This window comes from Volvox carteri (genome assembly GCF_000143455.1).
Source record: "Volvox carteri f. nagariensis unplaced genomic scaffold VOLCAscaffold_41, whole genome shotgun sequence".
Lineage (NCBI taxonomy): Eukaryota > Viridiplantae > Chlorophyta > Chlorophyceae > Chlamydomonadales > Volvocaceae > Volvox > Volvox carteri.
In genome coordinates this window covers 1041789-1055030 of record NW_003307584.1, presented here as the reverse complement: position 1 = coordinate 1055030, position 13242 = coordinate 1041789, and the positions used below count along the sequence as shown (strand labels likewise).

Sequence of the window (13242 nt, the reverse complement as noted above, 5' to 3'; positions counted from 1 at the left end):
AAAAATATATACACTTGTACACGCGCAATTTGTGAATCGCACGCGCGCACCCGCGCGGTGAAATTCGCTCCTGGCTTTTGGGGCGTGATGTACGGACCTTTTATTCGCGAAGTACGACCGGACACATTTGTGCGAGGGGCTGCTTAATGACTTATCATGTATTCCTTTCCAAGCTCCTCTGCAACATCGCCACCCACAGTGGCGTCCAAAGTGACGAATTCCAATCAAAGAACAAAGTTGTTCGAAGGAAACTCTTCTTACAGCGATGTAACATCATCCCAGACCTGCCTTCAAGGATGGGCGTACGGCATTCATCTGGATCCGCGTTTGGTTCCCGCAGTAAATCGCAAGCCCGAACACATACCTGCGCAGTTGCGGTGGCAGAGCAGCGGCGCAAAGGAGGACGCAGGACGCGCGCGACGACAAAGATTCCCATCTTAAAATTTGACGCACGCGGGTGGCGGGGTTCGTGATCGGATAAATAAAAACGTAACCCCTGTTTCTGTATTACCCTGTTACAAATGACCACCTGTCTTACCCCGTCAGTCGTTCCCATCCAAACCCCGTTGGATGCCCCATTATGAAACCTCCCAAATCCCCTCCCCCCTCCTCCCCCACCCTGCCTTGCCCATGGTGCCTTCTTCTCGTCAATCGTCTGTGTTTTGTCGTATCTCCCCCCTCTCCCCCCTGCCCCCCGAAACTCACGGAGAGTTCTTTAATACGCAGCCCCGAAGCAACAGGTTATCCATCGCCAGAGGCACAGGCGCCGGCGGCGATGTAATGGCGTCAGAGGCAGTGCCGCCACTACCGCCACCACCGCAGCCTACGCCGCCGCCACCACCACCACCTCCCGCCGCAGCCGCAGCCGCCGCCGGCTCCTCTGCAGCGGCCGTCCTGTCCTCCCGCCCCGTCCGCCGGGTCGCAATGGCGCCAGGGGGCTCCGACCCGTGGGTCAGCACCATCGTCACTGGTGGTTGTGGCGGTGGAAGCTCTAGCTGAAGGCCGCCTGCAAAGGAGTGGAGGCTGCGGCTGGGGCCCTCGCACAGCACCAGTCCGCGGACTCCAGTAAGGACCTGCACATGCATGGTGCCGTCAAGGCGGCAAGGCGTGGCGGCGGTGAGGTTGCGTAAGTGTTGTGTGTTGTTGATGTCTTGCTGAAGGGGGAAGGGAGGAGGGAGAAGGGAGAAGGGGGGAAAAGACTGTGGCGAGTGTGATTTTATACAAGGAAAAATACGTTGGCCGTACCGTACGCCAGCCCACCTTCAAATGCGTATCTCGGAGGTCCGCAGTGGCAGTAGCAAAGGGCTCAGCGGCGGCGTCACCAGCACTCCTGCTACTGCCGTTATTGCCGTCGCCGCTCTGTCTGCTACTGCCGTCGTTGCGCTGTCCCTCACCACGCACGCTGCTACTGCTACGGCTACTGCCACCGCAGCCGCCGTCGGTACTGCTGCTACTGCTACTGCTACTGCTGCCGCCACCGCTGTTGGCCCCACCTTCGGCACCACGCGAGTCGTCCTCCTCGCCCCGAGAGACCCCGCTACCTTGCTCGTCCCAGCCGGGCAGCCGTACAGCACGCCGTACTTTAAGGTTGGTCTCCCCATCCAAATTCGTCGTACGCACAAACGCAATACCCTCTACCAGGCCGGCTCGCAGTAGCAACAAGTCAGCCGGCAGTAGCTCACCGTCTCGTACCTGATTTTCACGACAGGGCGACAAGAAGTAGATGGCAAATTATTTTCATGAACAGGGACAAGGGAGAGGGGAATCATGAGGAGGCGGGAGCGGGGATGAGGGCAGTCAGCTCTGCTTGGAAGCCGAAAAGGGCTCTCCCTCGGCCGCGGTCTATCAGCCAGCAGTTGCCTCGCAGTATTCCGCAGGGGAGGAGGCTGTACGGCACTGGGCTGCGAGCGGAGGAACGATGCCGTGTGTTTGGACTGTATACATACATACAGTCATGACTATGGATAGCTGCAAGGGCCGGGTGCGGCGGCCGGCGGTGTTGGAGCGATGCATGATGTACATTACCTGTTGTAAATAGTTGCGAAGGTGCCAATGCCAAGTCAAGGACGTTGCATTGCGTACCGCCTCCATCGCAACAAGAACGGCTGCTGAGCATATCTATACCCCCCTGGTAGTGCGCGAACCCAGTTCCCCATTGCCAGTCGAACTGGAGAATAAATAGGACATGTATAAGATGTGAACGTGAGACGGAGCGGAAGATGCGAGGTAGGTGAAGTCAAAGCCACGGCTCGCGGGAAGCTATCTTCGCCTACAGATGTATTTGAACTCATTCCCTCAGTGAATCGATCATGAATTGTAGTAGCTTTTAATTGCAATTCTCAGTCCAGTGTGGCAAGCGAGTATCATCATGAGACACGACGCTGACTGACTGACTGACTGACTGACTGACTGACAGACTGACAGCAGTGAACCCCGGGGGGGCTCGACCGCCCGAAAGGCGCTTCACGCCCCCGGGGCCCCTCGCCCAAACATTAATTGCGAGGTCAACGAAACGCTTGCACTGTACGGTAACTGTGCTTATCTGTCCTGCGCTGCGGTATTATGCCGTACAGCCCTGTACGACTATCATTACATGACTATCGTACCTCTAGCACATCTCCAACGCGCACGTCTTTCCATAGCACCTCCGCAATCGTTCCTGTGTCAGCGGCAGAGAACATGTGTAGTACGGCAAAACATGGGAGTACGGAAACGTAGGTTTCGGAGATCCTCCAGCATCGATTCATTTGGCTGTAGCATCCTTCCCCCCCTCGCCCCATTCCTTCTCCTGACTCTCGCACCGTCGGGCTGTAGCTTTCTTGTCCTCGCTAGATTAGTTGCCCGATCCTCCAGGTGCCGCCGTACATCCTCCACTGCTGCCTAATCGAATGACGGCAATAGCAGCAGCAGCAGCAGCAGCAGCAGCGAAACATGGAAAATTACAGGTATGCGGAAAAGTGAAATCAATTTGCAGAAAAACACAGAAGAAATAAAGATAAATTTGCAAAAAAGTAGCTTTTCCTAGCTGCAGCAAGCAGCAGTAGCAATACCAACGATTTCCAACAGCAGTATCAAGGCTGTAGCCAGTCAGCCTGGGCAACTCACCACCAGCGCTTCCATTCAGAGGCAACCTTACAGCTGTCGCCTCTACAACAACACGGAAACATACGCCCACAAAAATTTGCATATACGCTGGTGCAAATAATGATGTACTTATATGTACGATTTGGACGAGATTTGCCTCCCACCAAATAGATCCACACTCATCGTACGCAGCGTGACTAGCATGCTGAAATGGCAACCACTGCTACTTTTTTTTGCCATCCCGGGATTTGAACTAGGCCAAAACATAATAGCTGGCTGGCGCGATTTCGTCGGTCAAAACATGGGAAAATTTTGAGTTGTCGCAACAGATGGTCACGAGGGATGAATGCCCTTCTTTCTGAATCAATCAATTGTCAAGTTTCGCAGTCTAGAAGCGAAGTATGCCGCGACACAACTCGATTGCAGGTCCCAGTAGTAACATTTCAGAAAAAGAAAAAAATGGCAAGATTTCAATTTTTTTCCTTGGCAAAAATGTGCTAGCTGGCTAAGACAGCTACCCTTGTCGTACGGCCGTACGGCCGTACGGGTACCTTGATCGCACTGACTGCCACCACGAAGACCAGCGCCGCGGTACTGCCGATTCCAGAAAACGGTGACACCACTTTCCACCAAGATAGAGCCGCTTGCAGCAAAAAGTACAAATACGCCACTCGTAAGAACAGCTCGAACAAAAATACCGGTGCGAAGGTAATCAGATTATATTTCGCAGTGGTGATGTCGTTCCCGGCAGGTGCGGGCCCAGTGGCGGGCGGGTCAACTGCCGGCGCCGCCGCCGCCGCCGCCGCGGCGGCGGCGGCGGTCGCTGCGGTGGCGGCGCCGTTACCGTCGTCACCGTCGTCACCACTGGAACGGCTCCAGCTTCCAGAGCGAGACGTCGATTGCTCTGACGGCATCGTCGCCGCTTCCGTTTCGTCAACTCCAGTTTGCTGTCGCCGCCGCCGCCGTCGCCGCTGCCGCAGGGCTCTCCACCGCCACCGCCACCGCCAGAATGCAGCATAAGACGCCGTACCAACGCACAGTGACTCGCACCACTTTTTCACTCGCTCCGAAAACCCTCCACCTCCTGCTCCTGGTCGGTTCCGGAGCTCTCCCTGAACATCCAAAACCACGCGCCACTGACCCTGGGAATCAAGCCCATGCTTCGTTAACGGCGGTTGCGGCGGTTGGACCGTTGGCTGTACAGACGGACGGGGTCCATGCCCTGGAGCTGTGCCGGCCCAGCCGGCGGCGGTCACCACTGCCGCGTCCGCTCCGAAACCACTACAGGAACCGGCTTCCAGTTGGGGCTGCCGTGGCTGTGGTTGGTTTCGGAGCGTCGACTCGTACGCTAGATGCTGCGGGACATGGGAAGAGAGGAGGGGAGGGGAGGGAGGAAACCATGAGAATAGGAGATTCGCCGTGTTTTGACTTCGCGAAATGAACGCAACCGTGGGCGCCGGCGGCCGCGATGGCATTTAGTGACCCATGGGGCGGTGGGGCGAAAGGGGGACGCATAGTGGTTATGGAGCCGCATGTTTAACCTCGGAACGTGCTGTGTTTGCGAACATGTGGAGGTCAGAAAGTGAATGCAGTGATGAAGTGGCGTCGCGTGCTGTGGCGTCCTGACCTGGGGTCCGCAGCTCCAACAGGCCTGGGCTAGGCGGCGAAGAGGTTCTACGGCCAGTCTATGCACAATAGGGCGCTGCTGCGCTTCGGATGATGATGGATGCTCAGGGTCCATAACGTTAAATTGATTTCTCTTAGAGGTCCTTCCAGGCAGGCTTAGAGAGGTGTTTGGGAAGTATACCAATGGAAAGCGGCGTGGCCTGCAAGATGACTTTATATAGGGACAAATGTGAAGGAGCTCTTAGCTATTTGCTTGATGTAATTTGATGGGTGCCATGGGTGATCTTTACAACAAGTTTTCGCTGCAACGCGTACGAAAGTGCAGCTCCGATTGCGTCAGACAGGAGCGCAAACAGTCAAAGGCCTGTTGTCGTTTGTTGATCTGTTTTGTATTGATTGAATTTGAGATCATCCGAGGATTTAGCGCTTACTGTTGAGTTATGCAGTGATGGCGAGGTTGTTGGACACCATGAGTGGAAGGGATGAAAGGTATACCCCGCGCAGTCCCTTAATAGGTTGTTAACATTGATATCCAGGATAACGTGGCAAAACGTCCGCAACCCCCCAGGAAACAATCACAGGTCGAATCAGTCTATCTAGGTTGTCAAGATCGATACCCATGATTAAGTGGCAAAAAGTCCCCAGGAAGCAGTCGCGAGTCGAGTCAGTCTATCTGCTATGTGGTGTCGGACAGCCTTTGCAAGCCAGCAATCCACTTCACGGTATATCCTGTACAACAGTCTCCATGGCCAGGTGCAAAGCGGGACCAAGCTTCCGAACAACTTCGCCTAACCTCTGTCGAGGGTGCATAAACTCCCATCATCGCTTCAACCGCATTGTTGAATTCATGGAAATACTGATATATTCAAGCGCCGTTGAAAAGTCCCACACATAACGCCGCCCCAATCAGACCCGCGGGGCGAAGGCCATACCTGCTTTGCTAAGGACATGCCAAAGCTTCCAGTGTGCATTCGTACCCCTATTGAATTCATCCGCGGTTTGTCTGATGACAGAATAGACTCTGTTAAGCTCAGGCAGTCGTGGTCGTACACCGACTTCCCCACTATCTTCTTTGTTTGCCGACAATCCCATACCGCGAGTTATCGCCATCTTATAGTTTTACAACGTGTTACCATGCAGATTGGTCGTTATCGTTAGTTTACCCGGCTTGAAACATGCCCTTTTTCAAGAGGATTTTCGGGCAAGGAAAGAGCAAGGCAAGGTCTTTTATTCTTCTCGTGAAAGTAACCTGCGATAAATCGCTTTCTGATAATTCGTATACCTTTCCGCAGGCGCCAAACACCTTGGTTGCGCTTTGCATCGGCGACTATAGCCGCATTACTTTGGCTATTGAAGGGAAAGAGGCGCATCAGCTGCAGGCTCTTCTTGGTGAGCTAGTGACGGCCATGCGGCTATGTACTTGAATTCTTGTTTCGGCAAACTGCTTGGGCACCAAACAACTGAATACTGAAACACATACTTTACTGTGAGATTGCAGCTCACGAAGTTACCCCGGACGAAGGCTCGCCAAGCACTAGCCAGGTCGGACATTCAGTCACAAAGAGCAGCGGTCCTGTATCGCAAACATCCTTCAGGGCGCTCCGACATTTGCTTCAGGTATGCCGCGTCCGTCTCGTCCAGCCATGGACACGGCAGTAGAAGAGAGCAAGCGAGGAAGCAGCGTGACGACAAGGACATGCCTCTTTTCCAGACTGTATAAAACGGCAGAGGTGTATAGGGTTGTGTCTTCGCTTTGGAAAAGCTCCCCTTACGTCGATTGCTGTGCTTACCATGTGCATCCCTCCCGGTCTGCGCCGCTCGTAGCACTTTGGCAGCGGCGCCGGTTCCACTTTGCCTCAAGATAATGCGGAAGTTGATGCCCAGCGGCAGTTTTCGCACTTTATCAAGAACCTGGGGGGTTATCCCAGCGTTTCATTTCTAACAGCAGGGGAGGATGGTACGTTGGGCAGGCGCGGAAGTGAACCGGCGGCGGACTGGGAATTTTGGCACGGGCTAGGTGTGATGCTGTTTTCCCATCCACCACAAGGATGCGAAGTCCTGTGCATGTCGGAAGGAGCATGTCATCCCGCCTGATAAAGCAATCCTGCTGGAGTGAGGCGGGCGCGGCGCCGTTCCTAGGAGGCCTATTAAAATGGTTCTGGGATGGATTGTTGTATACGATGTATCTTCTAGATTCGTCGTTGGTTGGTCGGCGGTTGGTTGGCGGTTGCTGTCCCAAGGGCTGGAACTTGTCAACGGAATTCATGGTAGCGTGCCAAAACGCTATCGTCAGACAGTAGTCTCAGCGATCTGGGTCAAGAAGCTCCGTACCTGTTAACCGCAACCGTTTTAACCGCAATTATCTAACTGCCACCCCACAGGCCTTATAACCCGCGACAGGGTCCTTGCTAAGCTGACGAAGCTATTCAAGCACTCCAACGCTCCCGTAGTTTTGGTGTCGTACTGTGGGCCGAGCGATGAGCGGGGCAATTGGCGACTGGCGACTGGGCAGGTGTGCGGGAAAAGCAGGGGGGAGTCCGAGGAGCCCCATATGCAGGGCTTTGATTTGAGGGATGTTCGGGTCCACACACAAATGGGTGGGATGTGTGGGACTTGTGGGATTTCATAGCGCGGAAGGTCTCTGCTTGAAAACGCATGAAAAAGTTAGCTGCTGCACTGCACAGTAGCTCGGAATTACTAAAAGTCACGTCGTGTCATGCAAGCATGATGTAAGCCCACCACATTCTCAATCGAATTTCACGCATGGGAGGGCTGATGACTTCTAATGCCATGTACTGTATGCGTAACGGCACGTGCAGATCCCGGGCGCCAGTGCCGGCAGCATCAGCGGAACCTCCGGCGGCGGCGGCGGCGGCGGAGCCCCTGCTGGCGGCGGCGGCGGCGGCGTCAGTGGTGCCAGCGGAACCTGCGTTCTCAGCTTCCGCGAGCTATCCACGTTATGGCAACGTTATCGTAAACACAGCCAGCGGTTGGTGTTGCTTCTCGATTGCGCCAACAGCGGATACTGGGTTTCGGCGCTACGAATGCTCAGCAAAGCCGAGCAACTGGAACTCAGTCTGGGAGTGCAGGTAAAGTACGGGACTAGGCGACTTGCGCAAGAAGAAAAGAACCGTGTTGCGAACATGGTTGAGCTCGCGGAGGTGGCGAGTTGGCAGAAGAGATCCGAGCGAGGGTCATCGCGGCTCGGGGCATAATGGGGAGTTGGAAACGTTGCTTGCGTACATTGACTGACGCGGACGATATACGTTATTACAGATATAAATTCATGAATGCTCTGTGAGGGCGGTCTGAAACCCGGGCAAAGTTGTTGGCTGGACAAAAACGTGGGAATCCGTCCTAGGATATATTGTTTTTAAACATCAGCCAGTCAGTGTTGGCTAACGGAGCTAACGGAGCTAACGGAGGCGCCAGCGCAAATTTTGTGGGGATTTAGGATTTCAGTGCGGTAACAAAATGAACAGGCCAGGTTACTAGAACGCGTAATCATACTCTTCAGTAGGCACTGAATGTTGGTAATATGGTTTTCTTGCAGAAGGAAGAAAGTGGAAGACGTTAGCATCTGGGAGAGCAGGGGGAAGATGCCTTAAAAAATGTTAACGTCTTGGCATATGACTGGTCATCTTGGTTTCTTGTTTTTCGATTATTCCCTCGTTTCGTTTCCTTCATCTCCGCAGGCCAGCGACTGCAGTTTGCCCGACACGCAAAGCATGCAATTGACCTACCAGCCAGGTATGAATTATTTTTCTTATTATCGTACTCTGATCCAGATCTGAATTGGATCCGGACTCGATAGGTTATTTAAGCCTGTAACTGGGCGATTCGCCTTCTGTATCTCCGCACACATTTTTTGCATAGTTGCTGATTTCTTAAGGTTCAAGAGGGAGGGTTTTTTTAAAGGGGTTAAGGTGGTTCGCAGTTCCTTGTTCGTTTGTGCCCGCTGCTCTCTAACGGCGCATGCACTCGGGATAGATGGTGTCGTCCTGTGTTCAGTTGATTGGTTGGTTGACCGTTATGGCATTCCAACGGATGTTTCCATATCTTCTCCCTCCCCCTTTTCTCCAAAGCATTTCCTATTTTCCTTTCTATTTTTATTAATATGAAAAGAATTGATTTCTTGTTTGCTTTATGTCCCTCCTAGCTTTCCTTTGTCACCTGTCTGCTTTTATTTCCTTTCCGTTCCTTTCCTTTCCTTTCCTTAGGTATCTTTGTACAGTTTTACCTTGTGAACAATAAGTGGCGTCGAGAGCAGCGGCGCAACGTTTCCGGTAACTCGCAGCACCCGCAGAGCGCCCAACATGGACCACCTTCAACGACCACAACCACAAACGGAGCCGCCAACTCAAGCACCGCTGCTGGCAATGGCCGCGTCGAGGTGTGGCTACCGGGTATGGTACCCAGCTACTATGCGACCTGGCTCAATGACAACCTCGTGGATTACGGCATCGCGCTCAAGTTTTTCAACATGCAGGTACGGTGCCGTACGGGCTTCATCGAATGTGATAATGTTGTTTTGTTTGCTTACACGAGGGAAAGGAATGGCCATCAGTGAATGTAAGGACGGGCGTCCCCGGCGATTGCAGCACTCGTGCGTGTGCATACATACGTACGTAGAGTGTTGGCAGTCTGAGTCGTTGTCGGGAGCACGCAAGACTAGCCGCGACTTGTGCTGTGTGCTCCCGACCCTTGCGCTGTGTTTCGGCTTCGGCCCCCGGCCCTCGGGGCCCACAGTGTAATCTAAAGTCATACGTACATACATGCGTACATACATACATGCAATCAATCAATCAATCAATTACAACAGAACACTGTAAGTCCCACACGCAGCGCTTTCTATGAATGACGTCGCGTCTGGTGGCTGCTATGTATAACTGCAGTAAAAACGGCTATTACATGCTGACCTGCACATCCCCAAACTATTACCTCAAGAGCCGTCTTCTCATGTTCCTCCTCTCCTTCCCACGCGGTCTTGGATCCGCTGTCCATACTTGAGCCCCAACACGGCGTTTTTGTTTTACTAGTCCATTTGCTTACAAACTTGTAAACTCATCGTCTTCTTACATTATACTATCTATATGTATTCGTCCCCTTTGTGCGTTGGTTTTCCCCTCCACATTCCCACCGCCGCTGTCACAACCTATGCCATCCCCCCTAGTTATGCCTTTCCTGTACATCGCGGCCGCAGCTCAGTCTTTCCTCCTTGGCATCAGCTTCACTCGCTCGTGTGGTTCGTCTTTTCTCCCCTACCCCTTACCCCCTACCCCCAGTCCTTCCCCCCTCAGTGTCCGTTAAACGTTTCCCTTCCTTGCATTTCATTCCTTCCCACTCCCGGGGGGAACGCTACAGGTCAACACAACTGCTGCTGCTGCCGCTACTGCCTGCGGCGGTGGCGAAGGGCAGGGCTCCTCGATAAGTCAACCCTTGCTTCGAAAGTCCGAAGCTAGCGTCAACCCCCCGTTCCCTACATCTCCTCCTGGCGGCATCGCCGCCCTGTACCACCACTACCACCATTATCATCACCATAACCACAATCGTAATGTGAGGGCCAGCACCGGGCCGATAGCGGCTTTCGATAGCTCCAAACTCCTCGGCGCGGCATCTTCGCGATTGGGCGACGACCTGACGTCTCCGTCGAGCGACCCGTGGGCCTCCCCGCGCTCTGGCGGGACCGGCGCCGGCAGCGGCACGGCCACGGGCACGGGTGCCGCCGCCGCCGCCGCCGGCAGCGGCACGGGCAAGGGCACTGGGGTGCTGGGTGCGGACCAGGATATTCCTGAGCACGGCTCCCTTCCGGAGCGGGCCGTTCTGAGGGTGAGTGGTGGAGGAGTGTGTGGCGCTGGTTTTTGTGGATATGGTCGCAGTGTTCTCATTGAAGCTGAGAAAGATACCATGTAACTGAGAAAGAGGAAACTGAGAGAGAGGAAGGAACTCTAACGTCAGGAATGTGAAACGGAGGAGATGTGTGGCTTTTGGAGGCGCCTGTAGCAATATATCGTTGTACAGATACCGTTATGTGGTACAGCTTGGGTAGTGCAGCATTTTGGCAGCGGATAAGTTATACCGGTATACAAACGGGAGCATACGGAGGATGGGTAGGTGGGGTGGGCACGACCTGGGTTCGGAAAGGAGGGTGGGGGAGCGGTGTGGGGAGGCCTGCAACGGCTTCTTTCCTTTTCCTCTCCCGCCCTCGCCGCTGAAATGGAAAACATGAAAACGTTGCCGCCGCCCGGGGTCAAAATGGGGCGGTAAATTTTACAAATAAGGCAGTTGAGTCATTGCTTATTCAGGCTCGTATGGCAGTTGGCGGCTTTGGACATGTCGGCAGTCGTTTCCCTTCTTGACTTTGCATCGTGATATATGTTTCCCTCCCCCGGCTGACATACCGACCCATGGGTCACATGCTTGCAGTCGGCAATGGCTCTGCGGGCGGTCTCCATGCAGGAATCTGCCCGCCAGCGGTTCTCCGCACTGTTTCACGACAACTGTACGGCGGACGGCGCTGGTTCCTCACCGCTGGCGATGCCGCAGGGGGGTCTCGCGGGGTCCCCCCAAACCCCCACGATGCACCGTGTGCGGCTGAGCACACCGCAGGCGGAATGGTATAACAGTCATATCCATTCACCGCCTCCCTTTTGTAAGTTGTGCGGAGGGAGAGGGGGAAGCGCGAAGAAGGGCTAGGGGGGGTAATGCTGATGTGGGTCGTCGTGTTAAGGAAGGGGGAGGGGAAATGGGGAAGTGGGTATCGGGCGGTCATCGGGATGCGGTGAGGAGTCCGTCTGTCATGGAGAGGAATTCTAGGGAGTCGGGAGATGGGGGAGGAGAGGAATCCGGAAGAGCGGCGTGAGGGAGGGAGGAAGAGGTGAAGGGGGGGGTCTGGGGGAAGGTTGTTGTGAGAGGGGACTGTACAAGAACTCTCCCGTCCATACCCCCACACTTTATTTCGGTCCATTCCCCCTCCCCTCCCTCGGGGGGATCCCACTTTCTGCATATAATCCCCCCCCTCCGGGCCGTCCTCCTCGTCCCACCCGCCCACCGTCAATGCCCTCCTTGCCCCCGGCCGCACTCGTCTGTGGTTCGCCTTTCCCCCCGCCTTCAATTATACCTTCATCTCTTTCGTTCGCGGTACCGCAGTGGGGAGGTCACCCACACTCCCGGGAGAGGATTCCCTCTACAAGATGGGCCATGAGATGGAGGGCATCAACAACGCCTTTCTGCGCGCGGGGTCACACCTGGCATCTAGCAGTGTCATGTCGCCGTGCGGCTCGGGCTTGGTCGACCTGGGGCACAGCGGCCATACCAGCGGCCTCGCCGCCGCTGCCGCCACCGCCAACGGCAGCAGCCGTCTGCAATGCCGCAGTAGCGGCGCCGTCGCGGATACCAACACGAGCGGCAGCCAGACCTTCCCGTCAGCCCCTTCACGGCCGGCGCCAGAGCTGCCGCTGCCGTACGCCCCATTCCACGGCCCCGCCGTACACCACGCTGTCCTGGATACGACCGACGATGCCGGCAGCAGCTTACTTATTACCACGGCGACGGCCGCTACGGCGACGGCCGCTGGCGACGGTTGCGATGAGGTGTTGGTCGTGCAGCCTAGCGCGCCGTCGGATAGTGTGGCGATGGCGTGGGACCGGCGGAGCTCTCAAGCGGCTCGCCACCTCGCAGATGATCGTGGCGGCGCTGCGGCGGCCTCCTTCACAAACCCATCAATGCTGGAACGGCTACCATCCGGCGGCGGTTTTGCCAACGAACTGTTTGGCGCCCTGCATGAGGTCGCGTGAGTTAGTTATGCACGTGGCATTGGTTGGTTGGTTGCGTGATTGTTGGGTAACACTGCTGTGTTATTATTTAGAGAAGCGAGATCGGATTGGAAGCGTCTTCTACTTCAAAGGCAAGCCAAGATCTTGTTGTTGTTGTTGTTGTTGTTGTTGTGTTTGTTTGTTTGTTTGTTTTTGAGAGCGCGGCGTTCCGTGCGCCATGCTGCTGCCTCCAGCACGTTTGCGTCCCTACTGCCCCTTCGCCTTCCGCTTCCTCCTTTCCCTTCGCTACGCTGACGCCAATATCTCCTTGTCCTTGTTTTTCCATTATTCAACTTGATATTCAGTTTCACTTCTTTTTGTAATTCTCGTTGTTGATTTTGTTCTTCCCCACCAGCACTGAGCGGCGGCTGCGCGCCCGGCGGGCTCCCCTGGGGGGCGACGAGTCCCTCGACACCATGATGGAAGACGCGGAGCTGGGCTCCGTCGCCAGCATTCCATCCTTCATGTTGCCGCGAGCTCAGCTCCCGGGTGGGGAGCTAAGCGGCTCTATGGGTAGAGTGCAGCCACTGCCCATGGACGCCGCCACCGCCGCCAACGGGCCGCCGTCTGAGCCTAGCGCTGGCGGAGGCGGCAGTAGCAGTATCAGCATCCCTATCCGCGGTTCTCGCGGCCGTGGAGTCTCCATAACTTCGGCTGCTGCCTCCATAACCGCGGCGGCGCAGGCGCAGCAACGGACGTCGGCGCTTCTAGGGCTCGT

At 55.3% G+C, this 13242-nt stretch overlaps 2 protein-coding genes across 2 annotated transcripts in view; one reads left to right on the top strand and one right to left on the bottom strand.

Moving 5' to 3' along the window:
• Positions 1 to 273: 273 nt before the first annotated feature.
• Positions 274 to 4825, bottom strand: VOLCADRAFT_95107 (uncharacterized protein; the record flags this gene model as incomplete). The annotated part of the gene is made up of 6 exons (XM_002954198.1): positions 274 to 364; positions 706 to 1073; positions 1683 to 1901; positions 2607 to 2659; positions 4115 to 4439; positions 4712 to 4825. 6 exons carry the CDS (start codon positions 4823 to 4825, stop codon positions 274 to 276), a joined length of 1170 nt encoding a protein of 389 aa, XP_002954244.1.
• A 1060-nt stretch (positions 4826 to 5885) lies between these two features.
• Positions 5886 to 13242, top strand: part of VOLCADRAFT_118680 (uncharacterized protein) — a gene marked incomplete at both ends in the record, with an annotated part of 17796 nt that continues 10439 nt past the window's right edge. The window contains 11 exons of the mRNA XM_002954268.1: positions 5886 to 6099; positions 6209 to 6327; positions 6535 to 6667; positions 7092 to 7222; positions 7530 to 7799; positions 8406 to 8460; positions 8931 to 9199; positions 10075 to 10539; positions 11137 to 11362; positions 11860 to 12502; positions 12880 to 13240. Coding sequence (XP_002954314.1) covers positions 5886 to 6099; positions 6209 to 6327; positions 6535 to 6667; positions 7092 to 7222; positions 7530 to 7799; positions 8406 to 8460; positions 8931 to 9199; positions 10075 to 10539; positions 11137 to 11362; positions 11860 to 12502; positions 12880 to 13240 — 2886 coding nt within the window. The remainder of the gene's footprint in view (positions 6100 to 6208; positions 6328 to 6534; positions 6668 to 7091; positions 7223 to 7529; positions 7800 to 8405; positions 8461 to 8930; positions 9200 to 10074; positions 10540 to 11136; positions 11363 to 11859; positions 12503 to 12879; positions 13241 to 13242) is intronic.